The following is a 26,753-nucleotide window of genomic DNA, read 5'->3' as shown; positions in this document are numbered from 1 at the left end:
TTAAGTCTAAAACATAGCGGCCGCTAAACGAGCATGTAGCCATGCACTCATCTACATACCGTGGTACAGCAATCACTCTAAAATGCTGCAGATTCGATTGGATGAGACCGCCGATTGATCTTATAGCCGGCCTGATGCAGCTAGACCTGGAACCTACTTTATGGAGCTGCATCCAATCTCAATTGCTTAAGTTTGTCGTTCGAGCGGCAAAGCCGCCTTCCGATGACGGATGATTAAGTGTAGGTTCAAGCCTTGTTCTCGGCCATTGAATATAGCTCCGATGGGGCGCACTCGAGATTTGACTTCAAGATCACTTGACGATTCCATGAACTGGGTCTACCTGGAGGGATAGGTAACGGGTGTTCTCGGAGCGCACGCTGGCTGGAGGTTTATATTGACTTCCACAGGGGTCTGTAGGAGCTATTGCGGGACAGGAAACCAAGCCTGATTCAATCCAGGAATGTGCAAAGAAGCTGATCTACCATTTACTGTATGAGGAGACGAACCGATCTTGTTGTGGGTGCGCCTCTTTGCGCAGGCCAAAGCCTTGGATGTGTATCACCCGTCAGACGGGCCATTCTCCATTGAGTCCAACCCACTCTTGAAATTACTCCAATTGAATAGGTCAGGTGCACAAGTAACGTATACCTAATATACCTCACTCTCAGTACCTAACCTCACACTCGCACCTCAGCAATCCAGACATCCAGTTCCCAACTAGATCTACTTCTCTTCAACCCTCTCCACCACACAAGCAGTTCCATACGCACAGATCTGCGAACAAGACCCAAAATTATCCACATCAAATCTCACCGCGATAATAGCATTACCTCCACGACTCATACATTCCCCGACCAGTCTTTCCATCGCTTCTTCGCGAGAAGTGTACATCAGATTCGTAAATATTCGAATCTCTCCTCCGACCGCCGTGCGAAGGCCACCGCCAATATCCGCGCTCCAATTCCGTGCGCGCACCGTGATGCCGTAGATCGTACCCAGGACTTGTTTGATCTTGTAGCCTGGGAGATCGTTCATGGTAGAGGTGATTACGCCGTGGGTATCAGTGAAGCATGACGGAAGCTCCTTGGTCTTCTTGGACGAGGACATGATTGAAATAGATCCGCACTGGGTAGGTCCTGATGACGAGGAGCGTCCAGGGGCGATATACACTGATGCACTGATGCAGTGAATGAAAGCTCTATGACTCTTATTGGTTGTACTCCATTAGCGGGTGATTAGGTGCAGGTCTAAGGTTCTGGGAGGCCTGTTCCATCCAACGACGGATACTGCTCGGGCGTTCAGCTACCTTGGAGTCTTTCTGTAATCAAGATGAGTCCTGTTGATGAATATGCAATCGATGCTGCAGATGGCGTTCACAGCTATGGTTGACTTCTACTCTTTTATACAGTCAAGCCTTGATGGCACAGTGTCTCGTGGTGCTCCCGTCAGTGCGGAATTTCTCGCCAGTTCACGCGCAGCGGCCTGTCCCCATTAGGTAACTTCGTATTGGGGCGTCTCTGGCTGTGCAGGCGAATCTTGCAGTGACTGGATCCACTAGTGACGTCCTACCAGATGTGAGGTGTCCGAGTCCTCCCCCCACCACCTGTGAGATTCAGGTATCTCGTTCTCGTGAGAGGCTTGTCCGTGGATGATGTTGCGTTGTCCTTTGAGTTAAATCTCGAGGGCACGCACTCTTCACGTGATTGACAGTCGCAACTGGAGCACGTGCTCTGTGAAAGTTGTGAACTGATGAAATGCAGCAAAGGTAAGTCTACTGGCAGAACAAGCACAAGCACACATATTCCACAAGCGAAGTGTCCTTTCCGATCAAGCCTACTTGAAGCCTCGTCCGTAGAGTACCTAGCTCAGGTACAGTGGGTATATACAAAAGTACCATGAATGGCCGAACGAACCCCTTTGTTTAACTCGGTCACTTCAACGCCGCGGCTGCCACGGCGCAGGAAGTGGGGCGATAGCAATTGCTTCGACTTGCTTGGCATTTGAAGAATAGCTCATCGGCGTACTACAACATTCTTCAGCCAAGGAAAGACACACCAAGGTCGAATATCGTGGAGAGATAGTGGCAGAGGCAGTGGCTGTGCTCGTGGAGGATTGAGAACTTGAATAGTACCTTAGGTACCACTACTACCGTACTTACCAGTACCCAATGTACCCATGCTGCATTGACCCCTCCCCCCATCTGACTCGAACACGGAACGAAGAGCATAGGAAGCTGGGACAGTTTGAGGCGGTGCGTGGATTAGCCGCGACAGCCCCTCAGCATCGTAACTTCCAATCTCGCCATTAGCTAGTCTCCAAGATTGCCACCGGTCTTATTTAATCAAGGTTTCCCTCTCAACTCTCGAATTCGTTTCCTAGTAATCTCATCCCCTCATTTGAACTCGTCTGAAAATCAGTCAGGTTCGAGCTAAGATTGCTACACTCTCTCATCATGTCTTACCACGGAGCCCCCACGAATAATCAATACGGTGGCAATGACTACTATGGCCAGCAGCAAAGTCAGGGTCAGGGCCACTACCCGCCTCCGCAAGGCCACGCTGGCGCTCAGCAGCCCGGCTACTATCCTCAACAAGTATGTCCAAAGTCGAACACATCGGTGTGCTTGATTACCGCACCCCCCCCCAATGTAAAGGGGACAGTCCCCATTCGTACCGGTTCACTGGGACGCTTCAAATGCTAATGGACCGTCAAAACAGCAACAACAACAACCATATGGCCAGCCCCCGTACGGTCAACCTCAATATGGCGGACAATATCCCCCTCGCGAGCAAGGCCAACATGGTTACGGTGCACCCCCTCAATACGAGCAGTACCAGCAAGGACCCAGCTACGGCTACAACCAACAAATGCCTCCTCAAGACCAGGTTCACTCGCCTTATCCACCCCAACATCAGCAGCAGCAGCAGTATCAGCATGGTGGAGCAAACTCTTCATACTACGGCGGTGAAGCTGCTCAATATCCGCATCAGCAGAACCCGGGCTACGCCCCTGGCCCCGGAGGTCCGCAGGGAGAAAAGGGACTTGGGTCAACTCTTCTCGGGGGCGCAATGGGAGGATTCGCGGGCCAGAAGATGGGCGGTGGACTCCTAGGAGCAGCAGGCGGTGCTGCCTTGGGCGCCATTGGTATGAACGCTGTAACTCATGAAGTGTAAGTCTGCGCGTCGCCTCGTCAATCAGTAATGACCCGCCCCTGATACTGACAATTGCCCGCAACAGCAAGAAGGACAAGAAAGACAAAAAGCACAAAAAGGAGAAGAAGGGAAAGCATCACAAGCGCCGTGGCTCGGGTTCTAGTTCGAGATCCAGCTCCAGTTCCGGTTCTTCCAGACGCTAATCTGTGTGGGATCGAGCCGCGGTGCGACATTGCTCGATCGCCTCGTAGATGCTCTTCGGTAATTCCCAAGTTTCTTGTTCGGCTGGTTTGAGGATAATGGTTGCGTGGACCATTGCTATACCCTCTATGCCTTTCAGCCATTCGTTCTCTTTTCGCATTGCAGGAATACCACCAGCATTGAAGGGTCAATATTATTACATTGTTGCCCACTTCGGCAAACCGACATTGAAGATGATGGCCTGATAGGCGATCGGAAAAAGCAAGAATATCATTTGAATCTTCCCTAGAAGAGGTGATCAGGCAGTAGATTTCGTGAGGACGCTCACCGAGGCATGGGATTGTAGAGCCTTTTTGTTATAAAAGAGGATGCCCAGAAATGATCAACGTGAAAGATGGAAGCAAGAGGGTATATTGGTGGTTGATAAAACACGGAATGATCGCTGCAAGATGGAATAACAAAACCCTGTTCTAGAGCTTGACTCCAGAGGCTTGTTTGACATATACGGGGACCTCCGGCCTTGATGAGCCAGTACTTTGCTCATTCGGTTGGGCGTCTTGCCCTGAACGGCTTCCAGTCACCGGACCAAAGATGTCCTCAACACTTACATCCTTGTCTATCTCAAATGCTAGTTGAGGCATGACTTTGGGACTGTCCCAAACAAAATAAGCCTTGTTCGAAAAGGGATTGTGATGCATGCGAGGAACCAAAGAGGACACCCGCCTCCAGAGTCGACGCATGAAGCGATAAGTAATTGCATGGGGCCGGCCATTTGCAAATTCACGAAACGTGTAATCCTTTTGAGGCCCTCGAATCAAAAAGTCGAGGAGATGGTTACCATCAAGGCCTTCCACGGCATTCTGAGACGATGTAGCTGTTCCTGACTTTCGCCGCCGCGAAGGAGCCCAGTCCCCGGTACCTTCAATCAAGCCATCCAATACTTGAAGCTCTTTCTCAGGAAGCGGTGGTAAAAGGGTCTCCAACAAGTTACCGTACCACCGTTTCCGGATGTTGGTACGCCGTATGGAAGGCATTGGCTTGCCCCAGCTATTTGTTTCGGGTATAGGAGGGTGAAGACTCTTCAATGCGGGCCGTATCCGTGACGATGTCAACACACCATTATGCATTTGGGATTTAGCAAGACTGAGCACAATCTCTGGCGGCTCCCAGCCATCTTCGAATAATATAGGCTGCGAAAGAAGTTCTTTTACAGCCTCACTATTCTGAGGCACTGCTGGCTTCATCAACTGTGACAGAAGATCATGTCTTCGCCTGCCGATGCGGCCATAAGACATGAACAACACTCTCTCCAGAGGGCGCTGGTAACCCTGGTTGGCACGTTGGAGCGTTGATAGCCCTTGTCGTGCTACTCGAGCGAGATCTGAACTTGGGCGGTCTGTTTTTTGAGAATGCCGGTAGCGATGCCTGACATGTTGCCGCATGAATTCCCTGGCCATGGGATCTGGGAGATAGCTGCACTCTCGCAGCGTGGCTCGGTATATTGACCTCCATGATGAAGGATCGGCGATGTGAAGAAATCGAGGTGCTTGTGCAGTTGCCATCGCAGTGAAGGGCTATCTAAAGCTCTAGATTATCGATTGCTCTTATCATCTCAAATTGAAGACACGAAATCCCGGGCGGTAAGACTCGTCACGGGACCGACGCGCCTCTTTTCGCAGCCTCAACCCGCACTTACTGAACCCCAACCACGCGTCGTGCCTCGGATTTAGAGATTCCTGTACATCTTGTATCATCTCACGTGCGCATCCAACACTCACACACATCATTACTGAGGCTCTTGCATGGAGTCTCGGATTGCTGATTGCTACTTTCCTTGCCGGAAGGTCGGCAGCTACGCGCCTCCTCGAGCTCGCGTCTAGCCGCCGTTCGGTACGCATCTCCACCTTGAATAATTCAATATTTCCTACCCTGGTCGTGCCCTTGCGGCTCGCTGAGCATACCACTGCAGCAGACCCTGCAGCATGACCAGTGCCAAGAGTGGTGTCGGATCAGCGAATACCTTACCCTACAACAAATCACACAATTCACAGTCCTTTTCATCCACCCCTCGCGCGACTCCGCCACCTCGAGGATCGCAAATGTCCTCATTCGGCATCTCCAATGGCGCCGCCTCCCGTGGCAGCTTCAATGCCAACTATGATGGTGCAAATGACTATGGAAGCATGATGTCCTACCAGGAAGATCAAGGCCCACAGATTTATCGTGTACGTCCCCCCCTCCCGCCTTTTGCTCACGCCCTGTGCTATCATATCATCAATTGTCTGACACTGTCTTCGGTTCTGTTCGATTTGCAGGCGGTTTACTCGAACATATCTGTCTACGAGATGGAAGTCAATGGTGTGGCTGTCATGAAACGACGGTCTGATTCGTGGCTGAACGCTACTCAAATCCTGAAGGTGGCTGGGGTTGCAAAGGCTCGGCGTACAAAGACCCTGGAAAAAGAGATCACGGCTGGCGAACATGAAAAAGTTCAGGGTGGCTATGGAAAATACCAAGGAACATGGGTCACCTATCAGCGAGGTGTTGAGCTATGTCGTGAGTACCATGTTGAGGAATTGTTGCGACCGTTGCTCGAGTATGACATGAGTCCCGATGGCTCTGGCCCTTCGCACAGCGCCCTGGAAACTCCGACGAAAGAGCAAGCCATGGCAGCTCAGCGGAAACGTCTCTACAGCGGCGCTGAAAATCGCGGGATGACCCAGTCTCAACAGGGAACCTTTTTCCAGAATATTTCACGCACGGCAGCCACGGCGGTGAACGCCCTGAGCAAGGCTCGCTTCGATTCTCCAAATGCGAACAGCCGACGACCCAGCGTCATGCGCAAGCCGTCACAACAATTGAGCAGTCAAGAGTCGCAGATGCAAATAAGTAGTCAGCAGAGCATGTACGTATCCGACAGCGGATTCAGCAGCGCTCCAAACCGTCTGCCAACGCATGACGAAAACGATGAGCTTATGGAGCCGCCTCGCAAACGGATGCGCTCAACGTCACACCAAGGTCCTCCGATTGGACTTCCTCGAGATCACTCTACACTGTCCATTCATGAGCCCACTCCAACCGAACCCAACGATTCATTCTATCAGGACGCGGATCTTGCCCCACATTCAGATGATGGACACAAACGCGGGATTGAAGCCATTGCTCCTGCGTCGAATCCTGAAGGGTTCAAAAAGCAGAAGCTGATCATGACTTTGTTTTTGGACAAGAAAATGAAAGATTTTTCTAAGCACCCTGCCATGTTGCAGCTGACTAGCAAAGAGCTCGAAATGCCTCTGGATAACTACCAGAACAACGCACTTCACTGGGCCGCAATGCTAGCGCGCATGCCACTCATTCATGCTCTTGTGGCCAAGGGCGTGAATATTTTCCGAGTGAATGCCGCAGGCGAGACAGCTTTGCAGAAGGCAGTCGGGACTCGTAACAACCTTGATTATCGGAGTTTCCCACGTCTTCTCCAAGTCCTTGCGCCAACGATTGACATGGTCGATTACAGTGGGCGAACTATCCTTCATCACATTGCAGTTATGGCAGCCACAGGTGGGGGTGGACATGTGTCAGCAAAACACTATCTCGAGGCCCTTCTCGAGTTCATTGTTCGTCATGGTGGAAGCGCGTCTGCAAACGGCAATGTCGGGCCCGAGACGGAGAATAGCGAGGTCATTACTTTGGGTCGGTTCATTTCGGAAATTGTTAACTTGCGAGACGATCAGGGTGATACCGCTCTGAACCTTGCCGGACGGGCGCGATCCGTATTGGTTCCTCAGCTCCTGGAGGTTGGCGCTGATCCGCATATTCCAAACCACACTGGACTGCGACCTGCGGACTACGGTGTTGGTGTTGATATGGTAGATGGCAATGGACAATCGCAGCCAGAAATTGAGCGCAATGATACCTTCATCAATCAATTGGCAAAGTCGAAGAAGGAGATCATTGATGGTAAGATAATAAATCCTTTCTCTCGACAATACCAAGGAGCAATACTGATGCCATTCTAGCCGCGGTGTCTCAAATCAGCAATGTCGTTCAAGAGATGCTTGAAGGAATCGCCGGAGATCTCGCATCAATCAGTACCCAGAAACAGGAGAAATTTGATCATTGGCACTCCAAAATTCGAGAATCAGCCAAGGCCCGTCAGATTGAGCAGAAGCAGCTTGACGCCTTGGAGAAACGGGCGTCGGAGCGAGCGCATCTCGACCGACGAATCAAAAATCTTGAACAGTCATCGAAGGAGTTAATGGAAGAACTAAAAAATACGCCCGGATTTGACCCGACTCGGACTCTGGAAATAGGCGATGCTGACAAAGCTACTGGCGTTGACTTTGTGACGTTCAGGTCCCTGTTTCCGGAGGACTTCGATCCATCCAACGGATTTTCAGCTCAGCAGCTCGAGTTTCTGAAGTCGCTTCCTCGGCCAGAAATCCTGGCGAAACTCATCGAGGGCTATCGGAACATCAACACTGGTATCATGGCGGAAGTCAATGCATTGAAAGCGAAGAATGCTATTCTGGGGCAAAATTACCGGCGCATGGTGATGGCATGCACGGGCTGGTCCGCCGAAAAGGCAGACGAGTCAGCCGAGGGTCTTACTCAATGCGTCAAAGAATTGAATGACAACCCAGTCCCTGAAGATGAAGCTATCGAGATTCTGATGCAAGACCGTGGCCAGGACTGGTAGGGTGGGGGTACATTCGCCATTTGTCATGATTATTTTATTGAGCGTTCAGGCGGTTTTGTCGGATTGGTGTTCTTGTGTTGCATCCTTGTTTGACTAATACCCAGATATCCTTGTTGAATGTCATTCGTTGCCATGTTCTGTATGTACAGTCATAAAGTCTTGTCCGAAGCCATGTTTGTGACATGAAGTTGTCGTTGTTGCTCCCGTTCCGTTCCCAAACACGTGGGGGGACCCATCCACCACAATAGGCTAAATAGAACTATGAATTTAGCCAGCCTTTAGCAGCAGCGGCAGGTGCAGTTGTGTACAAATGTACAGTGGACGATAACGGTCACACCAGGCAGTAGGGACTTGAGGAATTGTTGCTTTCCTACTATTCAACAAAGATAATGATGTCTAGTGATTTGTACATCTGGCCCAAAGCTTCCTTTCTCTTCGAGCATCCTACACGGGATTCGGTTTCCCGGCATAACATGCTCATTTCCCATCAAGGCTACCTACGTTTTTCGCTACGTATCTGCTCATTGCTCTCTTTGCTCCCCCTGAGCTTACATCTCTGTCATTCCTCTTTTCAAAAATTTCTCGGACTACAAATGATCTCACCGGAAGATCAAAATCTTCCACCAATGCCACAATTGATGTACTGGCCGGTGTGACCGTTATCATCCACCGTAGTGTTGTATGTAGTATGTACTATGTAGTTCACCCTAGTTGGGCAAGGTCGGCTCTTGTCACGAAATGACTACTTTTACCCCAAATTCCCCCGCAGTCGGAGGCCACGCCGAGTTGCTCATCTATGAAATTAACCGTGCAATCGTCCGGCAGGATCATTTTCTTGGCTTTCTTGTTTCCTATAAATCGGTGTCAGCCCGATCCGTCTTTCCATGGTAAAACAACGAACCCCTCTCCCGAGTTCCTCTCAACCAATTTTACCATTGTTTTGAGCACTATGGCAAGCGGAATTCTTCGCGTGAAAGACGACACTGTTGTCGATGAGAATGGTCAGCAAGTTGTCCTTCGAGGCACCGCGATCGGTGGATGGATGAAGTATGCCAAGCCAATGTGCTCAGAAGCCCCCGCCAGGTCATTGTGCTGATTGACTCTGTAGCATGGAGAATTTCATCACAGGATTCCCTGGTCATGAGGTGCAGCATCGCGCAGCTATGCGGAGGGTCCTGGGTGACCAAAAATACGAGTTCTTCTTCGACAAGTGGCTCGAGTACTTCTTCACCGACGCAGACGCCCAGTTCTTTGCGAGCTTGGATCTGAACTGTCTACGAATTCCATTCAACTATCGTCACTTTGAGGATGATATGAACCCGCGAGTTCTCAAGGAGTCTGGCTTCAAGCACCTCGATCGCGTGATTGACCTGGTGAGTGACCGCCAGGATACTTGGGCAGAGGACCGCCTCTGCACACTGAGAATCGTTTGTACTGAAACTTGGAGATAGTGCGCTGCCCACGGTATCTATACGATTCTTGACATGCACGCTGTGCCTGGTGGTCAGAACCCAGACTGGCACTCGGACAACCCTACAAGCTATGCTGCATTCTGGGACTACAAGGATCATCAGGATCGCACAGTGTGGCTGTGGAAGCAGCTCGCAGCCCGCTACAAGGACAATGCTTGGGTTGCTGGTTACAATCCATTGAATGAGCCTTGTGATCCTCAGCATGTCCGACTTCCCGCATTCTATGAACGGATCGAGAAAGAAATTCGCTCAGTTGACCCTAACCACATCTTGTGGCTGGACGGAAACACATTCGCCATGGAGTGGAAAGGTTTCGATAAAGTTCTCCCCAATTGCGTCTACGCGATGCACGACTACTCGGTGCGTATTCGATCATGCTTCTGTAGTCAAGAAAGAACAACTGACTGTACATCATCCTAGACCATGGGTTTCCCTACCGGTGAGCCCTACAAGGCGACCCCCGAACAGAAAGACTCGCTCGAACGCAAATTCCTCCGCAAGGCAAAATTCATGATGGAAAAGAAGACCCCTATCTGGAATGGCGAGTTCGGCCCCGTCTATGCTGATGCAGTCCTCGATACCGATGCCGAGTCAATCAATCAGGATCGCTACAACCTACTTGGAGAACAGCTGCGCATTTACGACAAGTACAACATCAGCTGGTCAATTTGGCTATACAAGGACATCGGTCTCCAGGGTATGCTCTACACCAATCCCGAAAGCAAATGGAACAAGACGATCCAGCCTATCCTTGAGAAGAAGCGCAAGTTCTGGCTCGATAAATGGGGACAACGGCCTGCGCCAGAACCCGAGGCGGTCTTCCGACCCATGGTGGAGTGGATTGACCGCGTCAGCCCAGCGGCCAAGGAGACGTATCCGACATCGTGGAACACGGACTTGCATCTGCTGCGAAATGTGTTCAATACTTTCTTGGCGCAGTCCTTCGTCGATGAGTTTGCGGAGTTGTTCCGGGGCATGGATGAGAAGCAGCTCGACGAGTTGGCGAGAAGTTTCCATTACGACGAATGCAAGCAACGAGAGGGCCTGAATCAGATCTTGAAGGACCACGCTGCGACATCCAAGTGAGGAGCAGTACATGTTTGTGAATAGCTCGGATCTCATTGCATCGTATCTCGAGAATTATTAAGAGCTACCGAGGATAGTTACTGATTTATTCTTGGCTTGTATTTCGAAAACTAATCCTAGTAGGTATCCATCTACAACGGCTGCTGCCAGCGGAGGCAGCCAAGTGGCTCTTTCTCAATTTCCTTCGAGATCGTCTTCCTCTCATGTCATTCCGCTGGACTAGTCTGGAAGTTCTCAAATCAGTAATTCCCTACTGTAGACATTCGCGTCACGCGAAAATAGCACTGCACCTCTGCAAAATCTCAGTAAGCGGACGAGTCATGGATGAACGGCTTCCATGTGTTCCGCATAGATCGTAAACATCCAATAAGCCCAGACGCTGGGTTGGAGGGGTAATCGGTGCGTGGAGTTATTATGAGGAGCCTTCAGGGTTTGAGAAGTGGAGTAATTGCGGTCGAATAGAGTGGCTTCACTGGCTTGGGTGTAATCTGCACACAGCTTTATTTATCCGCACGTTATCGATAAGAGGCACATTGCTGAAAAATCACAAAAAAAAGATCGCGGGGTCGACTGTACTCGGATGTGTTCAAGATTCGGTGGCGTCGCATAACAGCTGTTCAGCCTCTCCGTGCTCTAATCCCGACAACTTGTGTCGACATGGCCGGCGAACCTTCCTACCCGACTACGCTAAACAGCGTTTGTGACGCCCCATTAAACTCCCGATATGATCCCATCCATCTAACGTCCGAAAACATCGTGCCGATCTTCGAACTGCCCCTTGCGCAAGAAATTCTGGGTCACAATGTCTCAGAGCAGGATGCACTCATGCAGGTCACCCAGGGCCAAATATCATATACGGACCTTGTCGCTGACAGAGCTCGCGCGGCTCTCCAATCCCGCCGCGACGATTTGACGCCGGAACAGACAAGATCGCAGATTGTGCATATTGGTCTCGCTGCCCTTTTCAGTTTCCTCCAATCGAACGTCACCGGACCTCCTCTTGACTTCACGCCCGCAGACGTCCTTCTTCCCTCGGTTTTGCGTGACGATAAAGTTACCCTTCGAGCTGTGCGCGCAAAGATCATCCGGGATCTGTCCGTGGACGGAGAAGCGCTTTACAAATTGACGCCGAACCCCGAACTCTTCTCTGTCGCCAAGGCCGTTCTTGTTGATTTGGATGTTGATGGTTCAGTTGCGGCCAGCACCGCGCGTATGCGCGTCAATTTCCTCCACCAAAAGATGCTTTCCGAGGTCACAAGCACATTGCAGGATGAGATCTACAAGGATTTGGAAAGTCTCATGAAGGCAGATCTCAATAGTGAGGAGAGAAGTCGACTGTTGGTGGAGCGAGCGCTCATTCACACGCATCATGGATTCGATGCCAAAGCTCGTGCGGATCTTGATCAAGCATCGCAGATTCGGGGCTTTGAATTCGCCTTGACCGGCAAGCTCGGAAAGCGGACAAAATTCCAGGACCGTGACATCAGCCAGCTTGTGGTGGTTGCCAAAAGCGCCGAAGAAGCCCCCGACTCTTCCAAGCCGTCTGGCCCGAAGAATCTTGACTTGAACGACGACACACTGTTGGAGGCTATCTCGTTTGCAGACAAGAAATCCACCACGGTTGCCGATGAACTTCCGGAGGCTCTGCGCTCTGTTGATGCCAACAACCAGCCCATCCTCAATCCCGTCGACTCCGCTATCCTGCTGGCCATGGCTACCGCCATCACCAACACTTCGCCCGACCATGGGCTGACTCGTGAGGAGACGCAACCGTATGCAGCCCGTGTTCTGGAGGGTGGCAGTTCCAATTGGCAGATCTATACGGAAGCTTTGTTGGTTCGCAGTCGTGTCGAGGGCTTCCGCTCGCGCACTGTCGAGAGATCTGTTCTTCAAATGCAGGCACTTGTTGATCAGGTCCTTGCGGATACCGCTACAAGTGACTCCGCCGCTCAGCAGCCAGGCTCTGACGCCACTACGTTCCTTCCTCGTCCGGAGAAGTCTGAATCGGCCCCTGCTGCCGATCGATTAGAAAATATCTGGCTATTAAATTTTGCTACGCGGTGGAGCTTGGAGGCTGAGCTGGCTAAGCGGTGGGTTGAGCTTGGTGGTCTCCGGACTGCTCTTGAAATTTACGAGCGATTGGAGATGTGGGCTGAAGCGGCGCTGTGCTACGCCGCTACCGAACGTGAGACGAAGGCCCGTTCTATGGTTCGCCGGCAACTGTACGAACCCAAGGGCCCCGTTGAGAATGATGAGAATGAACAGTACGAAGGCCCGGAACGATCTGAACTGCCAGTGGATGCTCCTCGACTTTTCTGCATTCTGGGAGACATTGACAATGACCAAAAACTGTACGAGCGTGCTTGGGAAGTCTCCGGGCAACGTTACGCTCGTGCGCAGCGTTCACTCGCGCGTTACTTCTTGGGCCTCACTCCGCCCCAGCTGGAGAATGCCGAGGCGGCGTACCGTAAGAGCTTGCATGTTAACCGTCTGAACGAAGCATCTTGGTTTTCTCTTGGCTGTGTGCAACTCGAACTTGAAAAATACGACGACGCTGTCCAATCTTTCACACGGACCATCCAACTCGACGACACCGATGCACAAGGATGGAGTAATTTGGCCGTCGCGACGCTTCGCTCAACAGCGCCTGAACCAGCTCCCGAGGTTGAGATTGACGAGAGCACTGGCGAGGAAGTTATCAAAGAAGCCGATCCCCACCAGCGTAACCGCGACGCTCTCAGGGCTCTTCTCCGTGCTGCACACTTAAAGCACAGTGATGCCCGCATCTGGGACAACGTGCTTACGGTAGCAGCCTCCATTCCTCCCCCCTCGACACCCTTCCGTGACGTGATCACCGCGCAGAAGCGAGTGATTGAGCTTTTGGGGGAAAAGCAGGGCGAGAAATGTATTGATCTCCCCATTTTCGGCATGCTCATCGACTTCCTCGTGACGGCGTTCGACTATGAATCTCTTTTCACTGAAGGTGACGATGGCCCTGTCATTCGTACAGGCACCATTCCAGGCCAGATCCTTTCTTTGGTTGACGATAACGTGGTTCCACTGATCACGCACTCTTCTACGCTCTGGCTACTCGTCTCGCGCGTTGAAATGTTCCGCAACCGTCCGAGTCGTGCCATGGACGCCCATGAAAAAGCGTGGCGGGCAGCTGTTGCCTCGAATGCCCAGGGTGCCTTTCAGATGGGTGATGAGAAGCCCTGGATGGCAGTCGTGAAAGCCACGGAGAAGCTTGTCCGTGATGGCTACGCGCGGTACGGACCTATGGATCATGAAGAGAAAAAGGTCGAGGGAACTGATGAGCCCGAGATGGTCATGCGCGATTGGCGATTCAAGGCCCGCAGTGCTGTCCGCGGTATCATGGGCAAGGGCAAAGAGTTCTGGGAGGACTCTGAGGGCTGGGAGAAGCTAAAGGAGTTGCAAAGCGAGGTTGTGGGCAATTGAAGCGGCGGAAGCCTGCTCAAGAATTCACGAAGTTATAGAGGTCTATCAATATGATACCACACGGAATGATCGGCGTTGCAATTGAACAAATTTCTACTATTTTTCGATTCCTTTTCTACCCGTAGATCATGCCAGCACGCATCGATCACAGATCCTGACTTGCAGAATGCTTCATGCTCAGACATTCGTCCTTCTCCTTTCTCGTATATCATTATTTGCCTTCGATTTTCCGTTTAGCCATTCCGCAAAAGCTTTCGAAGATGACACTATCCGTTCCTTGGATCCAGCGAATCGTGACTTGCACTTCTCTTGCTTCCTCCCCAGTTCCTGACAGTAGCCGTACCTGGATTCTGACACCTAGTTCAACCTCTGTCGGAGCAGCATCCAGCTTTCCAGACCGAGCCTGTCCGGCGAGCTTCATCTTCCTTCGAGCTTGTCGAGACCAGACATTTTCTGATGCGAAGCCGACACCAGCACTGAGATTTTTATCCCATTTCCAGAACCAGGGAAGTGTGTCGAACTCTCCATTCATACTGGCGATGACTGAATCGACATGAGCCCCGGTCGGTAATGTGAATGTGAACTCTGCCGGGAACGGAAGTAGATGACGTGGGAATCCAGGAATATTCCGAGCTAAAGGCTATTTGTTTTTTTGCGGAACGAGATCGATACCATCAGCTGCACCGTATCTAAGAGCAGGAGGAAGATCATGTTCGAGTATCTTACCATTGAGGGTCTCCGATCTCCCCATGACCACGCGAGAGCCCATCTTTTTGTCTTGTTGCCCTGCACAAATTCGGTGACTGCGTAGTTATTGTTGCCGTATTCGATGAGTACTTCCACGAGCGTCGTTATACTGCTGAGTTTTCCCAGCATTGAAGTGTACCACTGGATCCGTTCTTGCAATTGTCGGCTCTCTTCAATCATGCGGGCGACAAACGCGGTTTCACCACCTTCCACTATCATTTCAACAGCAGCTCCAGTGCAAGCCGAGAATGGGACGTGACATTTCGTCTCAGCAGAGCTCAACATGTCATGCTCTGAGGCGTAGAATGGAGGGTTGCACATGGTAAAGTCAAGCCTGTGTTTGGTGTGAGTATGAGTACACGAAGAAAGACGGTGGGAAACACACTTTTCCTGCTTGAAAACATCCGGCGCGAAGAAGAGGTCTTCTGCATTGGTCTTTATGATCTGGATTTTTGAGTCTAGCCCATTTCGAGACACGTTTTCACGGGCCGTCTTGACATTTTGCTCATCGATGTCTGCCATGCATTATCAGCACTGATGTTCCGAGAGTATTGATCAATTGACGAACCCGTGGCTATGAATCTCCATCGTGGACGGACCTTGCAGCCTAAAAGAGGGTAAATGCTGCAGCATCCTGTTCCTCTGTGGAGGCGTCAGTGACTGCGAAATGTTTGCCCATGATTTCACGTGCGACATACACATCCAGTCCAGCGACCTCTCGGTCTGGGTCGTAGTTTTCACGAATATTGGCAGTACTTGTATCAAGAAGATCTTGAATCCAGATGACGTAATTGAGTCTGTCTCGTCAGACACGATATTTTGGAAGCACGTCGAACTTGATCCTTCCCACATACCTGTTTGGCACCTGCAAACTCCATTAGGCTGGGGTGTTCATTTCTGCAAGTTAATATTACACTCACTGGGGGGCATAGTCTATCTTTCGGTAATTTCACATGAAGTCCAAAATCATGCTCCAACAGACTGATTGTCAACTGCCTGTGAATTTGTTAGCCTGTCGATCGACGTTGGCTTGCCGCTGTATCATGCTTCAATGTACCTCACAGCAGCTTCATCGTGAAAATCCAGTTGACCATTGAATCGCAAGCTGTCGAGTAATCAGACCAGATCCAAGAAAATCTTGGGGCAAGCTCACGAACTGTTTCGCGAATTCTCGCGACTGCAACGCGAGGGCTGCAAAGTCGATTTCCTTCTTGTATAGGGTTCGCGCTTGCTCCATTGCTCTGGTTTTTTGGTACTGCTTATACGGAGGACTCGGGTAGGCTCGTAGCAAGGGAATCTCGCTTGTGGCTTGAGAGATGTGATCAACCTCTCTCGTGTACGGTAGACGTCGTTGCAGTAGACGGACATGAGAAAGCAACATTTATTTCTGCCTCAGGCAACATCATTCAATGGAGCCACGCAAAGCAAATGCCCGTCTTTCAATGCGACGAAGGAAAGGAAGACTCAGCGAAGCCACTGTCAGTCAAATCTTAAGCTACGCAAGAGAGTCATTCTTCGATATCTGATCAAGTGATCTTGAAGCCCTATGTGCGTGGCTAGTCGGATGAAGAGAGACTGAGAAGGTCGAATATTTGACGTGCCGGACCTCTCAGGTAGATACAGGTGTGGCTCGAATTGTGCCTCAAGCATCCCCGCAAATATAGACCCTAGATCTGCCGCGGAGATACTCGCACAAATATTAAGTCCTCTTCCGGGCGTGCTGTTCATGATGTATTTGGAATGTACATACCAGGTCCTTTTGCGATTGTAAGGCTGATAGTATGTGCATAAGTACATTGAAGGTACCGACTGGCCCCCAACTTCGGAGATCATCTACTTCATGGCCTTGTCACATCGACGTAATAGCGACAGCGATGTCTGCGACCTGAGTCAAACCACAACCATTCTTACGGATTCAGTCATCTATACGAATACATTTTATAAGTAGCTTTCTCAGAAGTAATAGATCCTTGGTAAGAGACACTTTGCCAATCGAAAAGGCATATTCCACCAATTATCTCCGCTGCCCAGGCTTCCCATACAGCCGCGACCTGTACTCGGTGCAGACAACCCTGCGAAAGCTGTCCAGCTGGGACTTCGTATTTCATGATGACGCAAGTTGAATTTCTCTCGTATGAGAGCTACATCTCTGCCCCAAAAGCTCGGTGGTTCTGGGATGTTCTCAATAACAACTCGACCTCATAATATCCAAGCTTCTATCGTTGGACACCTCTCGGATTCACTTTCCACAGCAACCATGCTTCCACAAAACATGCTGCTTCGACAAACGTCAGGCGTATTTCCATTGCGTGCTCGAAGAAGATTGTTAGGTCTTTATTCGCAGCGAAGGCACATTCGACAACCGAGCAAGCCAATACACCCGTCGGAACACTTTGATCTCCATGGCAAGGTCTTTGCTGTGACCGGGGGCGGACGCGGACTGGGCCTGGCAATGGCAGAGGCCTTGCTCGCAGCAGGAGGAGAAGGTGAGTGTCCCAAATCACCAGCCAGAGAATGTTATGGGTTTTCAACGGACTCTCCTCCGTCTACTTGTTGCAAATGGGCACTCACTAATGCTTGCACTTGCACAGTTCATTGCTTGGACAAATTACCCGAACCAGCAGAAGAATTCCAAGCGGCGCAAGCACGCCAAGATGAACCCTCAAAACAAAACCTCCAGTACTGGCAACTCGACGTCTGCGACACAAAAGCCTTAGACGAAGCAATGGCCAGCATCTCCGGCAAAAGAAAACGCCTCGACGGAGTCATCGCCGCTGCAGGAGTGAACCATCTCGGTAATGCCACCGACCATACGGAACAAGACATCAACCGAGTCATGCGAATCAACTACATCGGCGCATTCCACACGGCGACCGCAGCCGCGAACTATATGAGACTGCACAACAGCCTTGGATCGATCCTCCTGGTCGCCAGTATGAGCGGGCTGATCGCGAATAAAGGCATGGTGTCGCCTGTTTACAATTCATCCAAAGCAGCCGTCATTCAATTGGCGAGGAGCTTGGCGATGGAATGGGGGAATCCGGACGGACAAATGCGCTCGCCTATTCGGGTGAACTCTCTTTGTCCGGGTCACATCGCTACGCCGATGGCTCAGATGGTGATGGACAAGTCGCCGGAGACGCGGAAAGTGTGGGAGTCGGAGAATATGCTTGGGCGGCTGGCGCAACCTTGCGAATTTGCTGGCCCGGCTATTTTCCTCTTAAGTGACGCCAGTAGCTTTGTGACTGGGAGCACCGTCGTGATTGATGGCGGTCATACCGCGTGGTGAGATAGTGAGTCGCAATACAGCAAAGTTAGCGATCGTGCAGGCGCATTGCTTTTCCCGAATATGATCAGAGATGTCTTTTGGCGTCATCGTTCATTCCAGTCCTAGGCCCTTGAAGTTATCTGTACGAGTATTTCCACCTGCTGGTTTGACCCCTTAAGGTTTGGAAAGGGATTGGGTTTCCAGTGCAAACAGACGCAGCGACAGAGCGCAACGAGTTAGGTCGAGGATGATCACGGTCCACTTCCTCCAACGAGCAGATTTAGAGGACTCTTTGATTACAGGTGAACCGAAAAGCAAGTGTAGTCGATACTATCATTGTTCACTAGCTCGATCAGCGCACCTTCCGCGATCACAGAGGGATCTTGTATGAGTGAGAATCACCATTGAGGTGGGCTGGTGTTGACGACCCTTGAGCATGCTTGATATTGACCAAGATTTAGAGATTGATGATGATGAGAACGCCTAAGAAGGCCAACGGAAGATGCCTGAAAATGAATGTCCATGAACATGAACATGAACAAGAGGCAAAGGGACAGACCGACATGGTGACGGTGACGGTGACCCCGTGAAGCAGTCTTGATATGAATTCAGCGGCAGTACCAATCTGAGCCGAGTAAAAGCGGCGAATTAAAGAGAGAATAGAAAACAGAGCGTAGAATATTTAAGGTTGGCAAAAGGGGTATTTTCATGCAAAGGATGCCATCATTGCTTCTCACTCAGGGCGACTGCTTGGGGAGCCTGGATCTGCGGAGGCGCCACGTCCACGGGCCTCGGTGGTGCCGGAGTGACCACTTCGACGCCACCATCATGGGAGCGGACCGCAATTCTCTGGCCACACTTTGTGCAGAAGTGATGAGTGTCGTGGCACATCTGCATGCAATAGGGCAAGAAGGCGCAGATGATACCTCCAAAGAGACAACAGCAGATCGCGGCCATGCTAAGTATGGTGTTAGTCAAACATTCAGAATACGACTGCGTCTCGCTTGACAGGCCGTAAGGGATATTCATGTTCAGAGGTAACTCACGACGTGTCGCTGGTGCTCTCCTTCTCAGTCCGAGTCGTGGTTTGCTGGTGGCAGAAGGGACAGTCAACCACGCAGGGTTCCTCGCCAGCATTGATGATGTTGATCGATTGCACAGCTGGAGCGACCGCCTGACCGGGCTGAGACGCGGGTTGTGCTGTCGCCGCCTGCGCCGCCTGCCATGCGGTCTTTTCTAGCGGAGCGGTATTCTCGGCGCCTGTGGTGGTGTCGCGATGTCTGCTCGCGGAGTTAGCATTGTTTCTGTCTTTGCGATAGGAATGCGGTCGAGCTCTTTTCTCATTGACATACTGCTCATAGCTTGGTGGTGGCGCATCGGCACTAATCACGTCCCTCGTTCCGGCAGCGGGAGTTTCTTGTGCTGTGGTTGTATCGTTCGCAACCGCAGGAGTTGCAGAGGCAATCACCGAAGTGGCCGCGGGTCGCTCTGCGGTAGCGGTTGTGTTGGTCGCAGCCGTTTCCTTGTTGGGCTCCATGATTATGTCGAATTTGCGAACGTCGGTCTTAATAAGGAGCAGATTCGTTCAGAGACGAGCAAAGAGAAAAATATAGGAGCAGGAGTCCTGCTTCGGGAATAGGGGGACAAAGGACTTTTAATACGAATAGAAGCGAGGCTCAATTTTCGTCTTAGGCCGTACTTGTTTAGCCTCAAGCAGCTGATGACCTTTTTTTTTTGGCCCCAATTTCTGGCACCAAAATGGACTAGTGATTTCATTTGGGGGGAGGACTGGACGGCCTGAGGGCGACTGAGTCAGAGACATGTCTGGACGCGCAGGGCCCCTGCGTTCACATCACGGCCATGTTCATTTGTTTGAGAGAGCTCGGTCCCCCGATGTTGGACGAGGGCTGGGGCGCAAGAGACACAAGGCGCAGCAAACAGACACTGCGTCAAGTCATGCAGGGTGTGAAGCTGCCCAGTGAGACAACAGGCCCGATTCCGGGCTATGCACGACCAGCGCGCGCTAGACTGGAAGGAGTCGCGGCTCAATTGACATGTGAAACTCAAAACAATCCGGGGACTCGATCCGATTTAGCACATCATGACACCGTGCAACTCGGGGTGAGATGAGAGGTCCAGTCACATGACGCGATAGCTAGAGACAGAACGAAGCTGAAGGAAATCCAGGTAACACGAGGAGGACAGTGGACTATGAGGAAGTCAATCTAATGGCATGCATGCCCGGCAATTCAACGGGTGTCCTTAGGTTGTCCACCTCGCTAGGACCGAAAAAGTAAGGTCAAATTATCTATTTATTACGGGTGCCGTTTCGAAAGTGTTCGACTCTCAAAGTAAAATACTACTCCGCCTTTAATTTCCAACTTAACACTTCAAAATTTCTAAGTTAGCGGTCTAGCACCTACCTATCCTCTGAAATCAAGTTCATAGCCCTATAGAGTCACTACTTAAACCTTATCCCTAATAATTCTCTCGGACTATAATTAAATATATAATATTATAATATAAATAAAAGTACTTAAGGATAGTGAGAGACCTACAGCGGTCCAAAGGCACAGGAAGCAGCACGAGATCTGAACGGGTTGGGGAGAGGAAGAAGGGAAAACCTGCCCACGCAGGGGAAAACCTCCAAACCTCTCAACACTAGGCAACAGCTGGTCCTGGCCACGCACACCACGCAGCACCGAGGGAGGAAACTCCATCAGATAGAAAACTTCTGAATGAGTTTTTGGTGTTCTCGGTCGGGAAGTCAGTAGGCGGTAAGAAGTAGCAAAAAATAGTTTCGTCTCTTGGCAAGTACAGCATCGATACAAAATGACAGAACAGTCACGTGAAAAATAGAGTTCAGCCTTTCCACTCTGGTCCTAGCGAGGTGGACAACCTAAGGACACCCCAATTCAACAGCCATTCCAGTTCTGAGCTTCTCCAGCGAACTGGTCAACGGAACTTGAACAGGCTTCTTGGGAGAGTCCAAATCAAACGACCAGTATCAAATACGAGCCTTCCAGTCGTTTGAAGCTAACTGATATTGATATAGACTTTCGGGAGAAGCTCTGTGCGCCAGCGTGGCCTTCCATGGAATTTACCTCCAATTACCAGCGTCAAGGTGACGGTTCCTTAGTTCCCGACCATTGCTGCGACTCCTGATGGCTCCTTGGATTACGCATCATCTGGCACCTAGGTAGGTAGGTAGGTAGCAGATAGCACGTAGATTGAAACGTGATAGATGATGGTCCAGTCTCCTCGTCGTAGGATCAGAGGATGTATGCAACATTGCAAAGTCTCTTGGCTCGGTCGGGCTTGCAGTGATCACGGGGTCTAAGGGTTTTCTGAGAGGGACAAGGCTCAGGGTCGATCATCACCCAACGCTTGCTGTGGGTCATTCACCGTGCGAAGCACTGGTAGAGGACAGAATGTTAGGGGGTTCTTGAGGACCTCGGAAAAAGGTTGTCTCCAGAAATATGGACATGAAAAGTCCAACGACTTAAAGATGGGAGGGTCTTCGACGGTATTGATGTAAGGCGGAAGGCGGTGAGGTGATGGCCGTGGTGATGGAAAAAGAATGCAAAAAGATAGCAAACCCTGGTTTCGATCCAGGTACCTTCGGGTTATGAGCCCGACGCGCTTCCTATGCGCCAGCTTGCTTGTTGCTTGAAAAAGTCTGTCATTTTTAAAAATATGGAGAGTCTGCACTCATCACCCGAAGTTTGCTTCTAGTTCATCATCGGCCTTGGAATGGAAATATACATCATGAGAACAACACATTATGAGAAAAATAAAATAAAGGACCCCCTTTCAACAAACTTAAACTTCAGTTCTTTCATTATGGCGTACTGATCAGCGTCTTTCAAAAACGCCTTAAAATAGCAATTGGTCTGGCGGCTCGTAAATTTCGATGGAGGGGACCCGTCCACTGTCCTCCAGTAGGTGTAGATGGATATATTGCGACCTTCACTCCGAGCAAAGGTCCATGCCTCGTTTCTTCAACGAGCCACTCCCGTCCATGGCTATCATCCCGCAAGCAGAACTGGGTATAGTGCAACGAAACGCAAACCTCCAAGATGGAGCAAGGCATTAATAAACAAACATAGTAAGTGTCAATAATAAATGTCTGAAAATCCAAGCAATAAAGTTTTGGGCCATCACCACCTTCAGCTAGATCGGCTGGGCGCTGCGCTGTTGAGCTGCTTCCTGCTCCCTCTCTAGTCGCTTTAGACGATTCTGTCGCCAGCCCGCACCCCATCGCATTTCAACGACTAGCAAGGGGCACATGAGCAGTGTGGTGCCCGCCAGAAGCAAAAAGGCCCACTGAGCTGTGAGCGCGTCAATCATAGGCTGGATGGCAGCCACCCCGCCGGCTCCCACCAAGCATCGCATCAGGTTGTTGACAGCTGTAGCACTGGCACTCGCACCGGGATAGAGATCAATGATCAGTGTACTATTGATGGTGAAGATGGCCGTGGCACAGTAAGCGATGATGTACTGAAGGATAACCGGTACCGCGAGATGTGTGCGCAAAGAGAAGCCGTATGTGGCGGTGCAGATGATGAAGACCGCCGTGATCCACCAAGTGTTGCGCATGCGGGCGTACTCGATGGGGAAGTCGGGATGAGATTTGGTGGTGATGCGAGTCTCGACAGGGAGATCGCTCCTGACGCAGTAGTCGCGCTCGGTTCGTCTGTGGTTATAGTCCATCAGGTATCCGATGGTGTACGATCCGGACATGCAGCCGAAGCCTGCCAGATGATGTCAGTCAAGCCCGAAGCAAAGCCGGAGAAGAGAAACTGACCGTTGCCCAGAAAGGTCAAGCCGACCTCCAGAGTGTTGAGCCCATAGGTTGATTCGAACAAGTCGGACGTGGACGAGGTCACCATGGACCACACAGAGTACACAACTGCACCGAAGAACAAGGTGACAAAGACATCTTTTTCACCCAAGAACCCGAGAGGAGCTACCACCGTCTTCACGGTAATTTTCCTTTTCGTGCTGTCCCGAGCAACAGCATCCTGTCTGGCTAGTCTTTGACCAGTGATGAGGTAAATCCAAGGCTTGTGGATTCCATGCAGAGGAACTGTTCCGTCTCCGGCAATCGAGCGGAGGGTCTCGGGGAGAAAGAAGAGAATGGTAAGAAGGCTGAGTGTGGACAGTATGGCAAGGAACCAGAAGATCGAGCGGAATCCCAGATATTCGGAGAGAACACCTCCGAAGACTGGACCGATGCCCTGACCAAGCATGCGAACTGGGATGATGTTAGCTTTGCTTTATATATAAATAGACATGTGACTCAGGGGGGGGCTATTCCAACCTACCTCCACCGAATATACCAACCAAGCCTCCCCTTTCGGCCGACGAGGCAATATCACCAATGACACCAGCACCTGTCCAGAGATCAGTAAGAGACATCCTAATCGATAGCCAGCTCCACAGGTAGCAACATACCGATCGAGATGGTCGCGGCACTACCGGCAGCTTGCAGGGCACGGAAAGCCATGAGCTGTCCATAGTTTTTGGAAAGAGCGAGAGCGATGTTCGAAATGATGTAGACAAGGAAAGTGCCCACGAAGATGGTTCGGCGACCGATTACATCGGAAAAGGAACCCCAGAAACTCGGGGCCAGCCCTTGCACAATCATGTATATTGTGACAGTCAACGTGATGAGAGACATGGAGATATCCAAGCTCTAGATGAGAATAAATGTAAATGAGTGTTAGCCGATATTTCCTGGTCTTTTCCATAATGTGCGGGTTGAGCGACCTAGTGGCTGAAGGTATTTACCTTAGATATGAGCCCCAACGCGGGGAAATAGATATTCGAGGACAGAGGAGAGAAAATAGCAGCAAGTGACACGATATAGACCATGCATAACTTTTGAGTTCGTGAAAAGACATGATAGACAGGGGCTGGCGGGGGAGGTTGACTCTCCAGATCGTTTGAGCTGGGAGAAGAGGACGGGATTTGCTTTTCATTTTGGGTTGAAAGACTAGGGCTGGAAGATGAGACTGAAAGCTCTGTGGTATCAGGCATTTTAATCTGCTGTGGGCATGTAGAAAAAGACATTCTGAAGGTAGTGATCTATGGGCGAGCACAATATCGATCATTCGAATCACAACAGGAAGTGAAGTGTATAGAATGGGAAAGACAATGGCAAGCTTCTTGAAACTCAAGATTGGCCTTTGATTCATCTGATTCTCGAAATTCAATGACCTCTGGTCTACGTATTTGTAGTTGGACACCACTCCTAGATTACCCGCCCCCTTTGGGCAGAGACTAGAAGCTGTCCGACACCGAAGATGTGCTCGGAGGGCTCCACACACCATCCAACTATCTCCCATCCACTTGGATACGGAGACCGCGCATGTGCAAGGATCGGACGCAAAAAGTAGACGACACTTCATCAGACCCACAAGTAGATCAATGATTATCAGGGACTTATGCCTATCTTCAAAGGCAGATGGTATTCGTTTGTCCGATTGTGATGGTAGCCGCAGGCTTGACTGTTCTGAGATGGGAGCCCGTTGTGATCGTGTTTAGTTCCAGGTACCTATTATTATGATTTGATATCTTTGCAGGTGCTACATCAGCCGAATAGCCTAGATGGATCAGATCTTAGGGCTTAGAGCTATCTGTTGATTACCCGCCTTTTCAGGATTAACATGGGGTTCTGGAATGAATAGGGGATCTATCTTCCAAGGTGCCTACGTAATCCTGTCTTGCTTTAGAAGATCCATGAAAATGATCTGCACATTTTTTGTACTGCACGAATAGCTTCTCGAACCGTTAATAAGTTTTTTCCGAGTTTTTCCATCCAGCCGCGGAGCTCTGATTGTGCGCTGGCAATTGATTTTTCGTGCAGCCATCAGCTCGAAGTGGCGAATCGAGAAGCAAACCAACACCGTCATTTAAAGATCCGATTGATACTCGTACATCCGAATAAACTGTGGCTTTTCCAGCCCGTGAAACCGTGCTAAGAATGTGGTTCCGATATAAGGGGCGGGCAATTGAGCATCGAATAGATCAAACCCTGCAAAACATGTGTTTTCGGCCCGCCCGTTACGTGGACATTATCTTTCGAATCAGAAAGAAAACCCAGAGCACGCATACGAGATTGTGTTGATCCTCACCACCACAGGTACCTTGTGGCTCCGATAACACTTGTCGCACGAACAGACCTTGCTTGTTACACCAGTCCCATCAGGTTTGGCGTTTCATCCTCCTATAGAGATCGACCTCGAACCGGCTCATCAGCCCTCATCACCCTGGTACAGACCTTTGGCAACGGGTCTCTGAAGACTTGCGTGGTCCGGCCGGGTCAATCATCCGCAACTTAGATGATGAGTTCATCAATTCTAATAACAATCACGATAGATTGTCAAGGGGCAAGGTAGAATGTGGATGCCGAAGCCCAATTTAGGCTTACGACAGCTCCCAAATGATCGACAATCAATAGTGCTTCGCCCTGCCGCGACGATCTGACACACTGACATAGTCCACTTGGTCAATTAGACTCTGGAATCTCTTGGCAAGTCTCGGAAACCCGCACGCACTGGGCCGATTCCATGCCAAGCAATCTCAACACGTTCGTGGATATCGTCACCTTAGAGGCTTGGCCCTAGGGTTTCGCTAAAACCAAGGCTGCCGACCTTTTTTGCAACTCGCATCACTCAACAGGAAGTCTCGTGGAAGGTGTCACCGAGCGCCTGCATCTGCAACTGAATCCTTCACGCACCTCACCATCACAATCTTATCATGATGGCATACCTATATGCACCGTCCTTGTTGGCCGTATGCCGTCAGCAGCGCGGCGTTCCTCGTGGCGGCCAATCGATACGGCGTGTCAAAGTGCATGCCTGTCCACGTAGCATCGAGACCCTGATTTAAGCCTCGGCGTATCTCTTTAGATTGATCCCACCACTCGGGCAAAGTATCGGTCACCAACCGTGAATCGGCTTCGGATATATCTTGGGGTACAGAGGTACCCACGCCAGGGCCGGTCTGTCCGTGCCAAGACGGGTAGCCGAGAAGGTCCTCGTCTCGAACTTGCTTACGAGAGGAAATACACTCCGAGCATCACGCCCAGACCAGACTCTTGCTGCCTGACTTCATCACAACAACCAGGATGGTGTGGGGCGAGACAAGTCTTGCAGAAGGACCACATGTTAGATTGAACAAAAAAGAAGATACAGTGGCAAGGATCAGGGCGAGATTGATGGAAAGGGGATTTTCTCCCAATAGCTTCTGCACCGAACATCACATTCATAGCGAATATCCCGAACACCTTCGGAAGGCCGATCTTGTGCAATGGGACAGTGGAGTCCGTTGACACCCTCCAGTTGAAATTGAAAGATTCCCTTAAGACTATGCAGTCTGCATATCCTGAAGGGTCCTCTCCACAATGTAACCTCATTTTCAAGGAACGCCCGGGTTATAAAAAAGACAGAGTATGAATACATTTTTTTTCGCGCGGAGCCTTTCGCGGTCGCAGAACAGCTCACGTTCAAGTATCGGATCCGCAGATCAACAGATACGCTGAACATTTGGCAAAGGGCTATGATGGTGAGGTCGGGTTGACATTAGTGAGCAAGTATGAGGTGCAATCATTGACGACATAAGTACATACGACCATAGGGTGTGGAGAACAGGGCTTCCCGTCCGCT

General features: G+C 50.6%; 10 protein-coding genes across 10 annotated transcripts; 5 read left to right on the top strand and 5 right to left on the bottom strand.

The window, feature by feature from the left end:
* Positions 1 to 723: 723 nt before the first annotated feature.
* Positions 724 to 1,107, bottom strand: N7539_000586 (YbjQ family protein; the record flags this gene model as incomplete). Its single annotated transcript, XM_056930190.1, has 1 exon — positions 724 to 1,107. The coding sequence occupies one exon, from the start codon at positions 1,105 to 1,107 to the stop codon at positions 724 to 726; it is 384 nt and encodes a 127-aa protein (XP_056794483.1).
* A 1,345-nt stretch (positions 1,108 to 2,452) lies between these two features.
* On the top strand, positions 2,453 to 3,173 carry N7539_000585 (putative glutamine-serine rich protein MS8; the record flags this gene model as incomplete). The annotated part of the gene is made up of 2 exons (XM_056930189.1): positions 2,453 to 2,593; positions 2,718 to 3,173. The coding sequence occupies 2 exons, from the start codon at positions 2,453 to 2,455 to the stop codon at positions 3,171 to 3,173; spliced, it is 597 nt and encodes a 198-aa protein (XP_056794482.1).
* A 650-nt stretch (positions 3,174 to 3,823) lies between these two features.
* Positions 3,824 to 4,810, bottom strand: N7539_000584 (uncharacterized protein; the record flags this gene model as incomplete). Its single annotated transcript, XM_056930188.1, has 1 exon — positions 3,824 to 4,810. One exon carries the CDS (start codon positions 4,808 to 4,810, stop codon positions 3,824 to 3,826), a length of 987 nt encoding a protein of 328 aa, XP_056794481.1.
* Positions 4,811 to 5,335: 525 nt separating this feature from the next.
* N7539_000583 (putative APSES transcription factor (MbpA)) lies at positions 5,336 to 8,049 on the top strand (the record flags this gene model as incomplete). Its single annotated transcript, XM_056930187.1, has 2 exons — positions 5,336 to 7,310; positions 7,370 to 8,049. 2 exons carry the CDS (start codon positions 5,336 to 5,338, stop codon positions 8,047 to 8,049), a joined length of 2,655 nt encoding a protein of 884 aa, XP_056794480.1.
* A 949-nt stretch (positions 8,050 to 8,998) lies between these two features.
* On the top strand, positions 8,999 to 10,607 carry N7539_000582 (glycoside hydrolase family 5 protein; the record flags this gene model as incomplete). Its single annotated transcript, XM_056930186.1, has 4 exons — positions 8,999 to 9,096; positions 9,158 to 9,422; positions 9,501 to 9,881; positions 9,942 to 10,607. 4 exons carry the CDS (start codon positions 8,999 to 9,001, stop codon positions 10,605 to 10,607), a joined length of 1,410 nt encoding a protein of 469 aa, XP_056794479.1.
* A 657-nt stretch (positions 10,608 to 11,264) lies between these two features.
* On the top strand, positions 11,265 to 14,066 carry N7539_000581 (tetratricopeptide repeat protein; the record flags this gene model as incomplete). Its single annotated transcript, XM_056930185.1, has 1 exon — positions 11,265 to 14,066. One exon carries the CDS (start codon positions 11,265 to 11,267, stop codon positions 14,064 to 14,066), a length of 2,802 nt encoding a protein of 933 aa, XP_056794478.1.
* Positions 14,067 to 14,277: 211 nt separating this feature from the next.
* Positions 14,278 to 16,050, bottom strand: N7539_000580 (DUF890 domain protein; the record flags this gene model as incomplete). Its single annotated transcript, XM_056930184.1, has 8 exons — positions 14,278 to 14,706; positions 14,793 to 15,147; positions 15,199 to 15,328; positions 15,382 to 15,455; positions 15,512 to 15,610; positions 15,687 to 15,809; positions 15,871 to 15,918; positions 15,971 to 16,050. 8 exons carry the CDS (start codon positions 16,048 to 16,050, stop codon positions 14,278 to 14,280), a joined length of 1,338 nt encoding a protein of 445 aa, XP_056794477.1.
* A 1,020-nt stretch (positions 16,051 to 17,070) lies between these two features.
* On the top strand, positions 17,071 to 18,102 carry N7539_000579 (uncharacterized protein; the record flags this gene model as incomplete). Its single annotated transcript, XM_056930183.1, has 2 exons — positions 17,071 to 17,299; positions 17,405 to 18,102. 2 exons carry the CDS (start codon positions 17,071 to 17,073, stop codon positions 18,100 to 18,102), a joined length of 927 nt encoding a protein of 308 aa, XP_056794476.1.
* Positions 18,103 to 18,804: 702 nt separating this feature from the next.
* On the bottom strand, positions 18,805 to 19,618 carry N7539_000578 (LITAF-like zinc ribbon domain-containing protein; the record flags this gene model as incomplete). Its single annotated transcript, XM_056930182.1, has 3 exons — positions 18,805 to 19,039; positions 19,128 to 19,361; positions 19,434 to 19,618. 3 exons carry the CDS (start codon positions 19,616 to 19,618, stop codon positions 18,805 to 18,807), a joined length of 654 nt encoding a protein of 217 aa, XP_056794475.1.
* Positions 19,619 to 22,254: 2,636 nt separating this feature from the next.
* Positions 22,255 to 24,156, bottom strand: N7539_000577 (uncharacterized protein; the record flags this gene model as incomplete). Its single annotated transcript, XM_056930181.1, has 5 exons — positions 22,255 to 22,835; positions 22,889 to 23,338; positions 23,409 to 23,477; positions 23,539 to 23,779; positions 23,875 to 24,156. The coding sequence occupies 5 exons, from the start codon at positions 24,154 to 24,156 to the stop codon at positions 22,255 to 22,257; spliced, it is 1,623 nt and encodes a 540-aa protein (XP_056794474.1).
* Between the last annotated feature and the right edge of the window lie 2,597 nt (positions 24,157 to 26,753).

Source organism: Penicillium diatomitis (assembly GCF_028827545.1).
Source record: "Penicillium diatomitis strain IBT 30728 chromosome Unknown utg000001l_segment0_segment0, whole genome shotgun sequence".
Taxonomy (NCBI): Eukaryota; Fungi; Ascomycota; class Eurotiomycetes; order Eurotiales; family Aspergillaceae; genus Penicillium; species Penicillium diatomitis.
The sequence above is the reverse complement of the archived record's forward strand: the minus strand, read 5'-3'. Positions and strand labels throughout refer to the sequence as shown.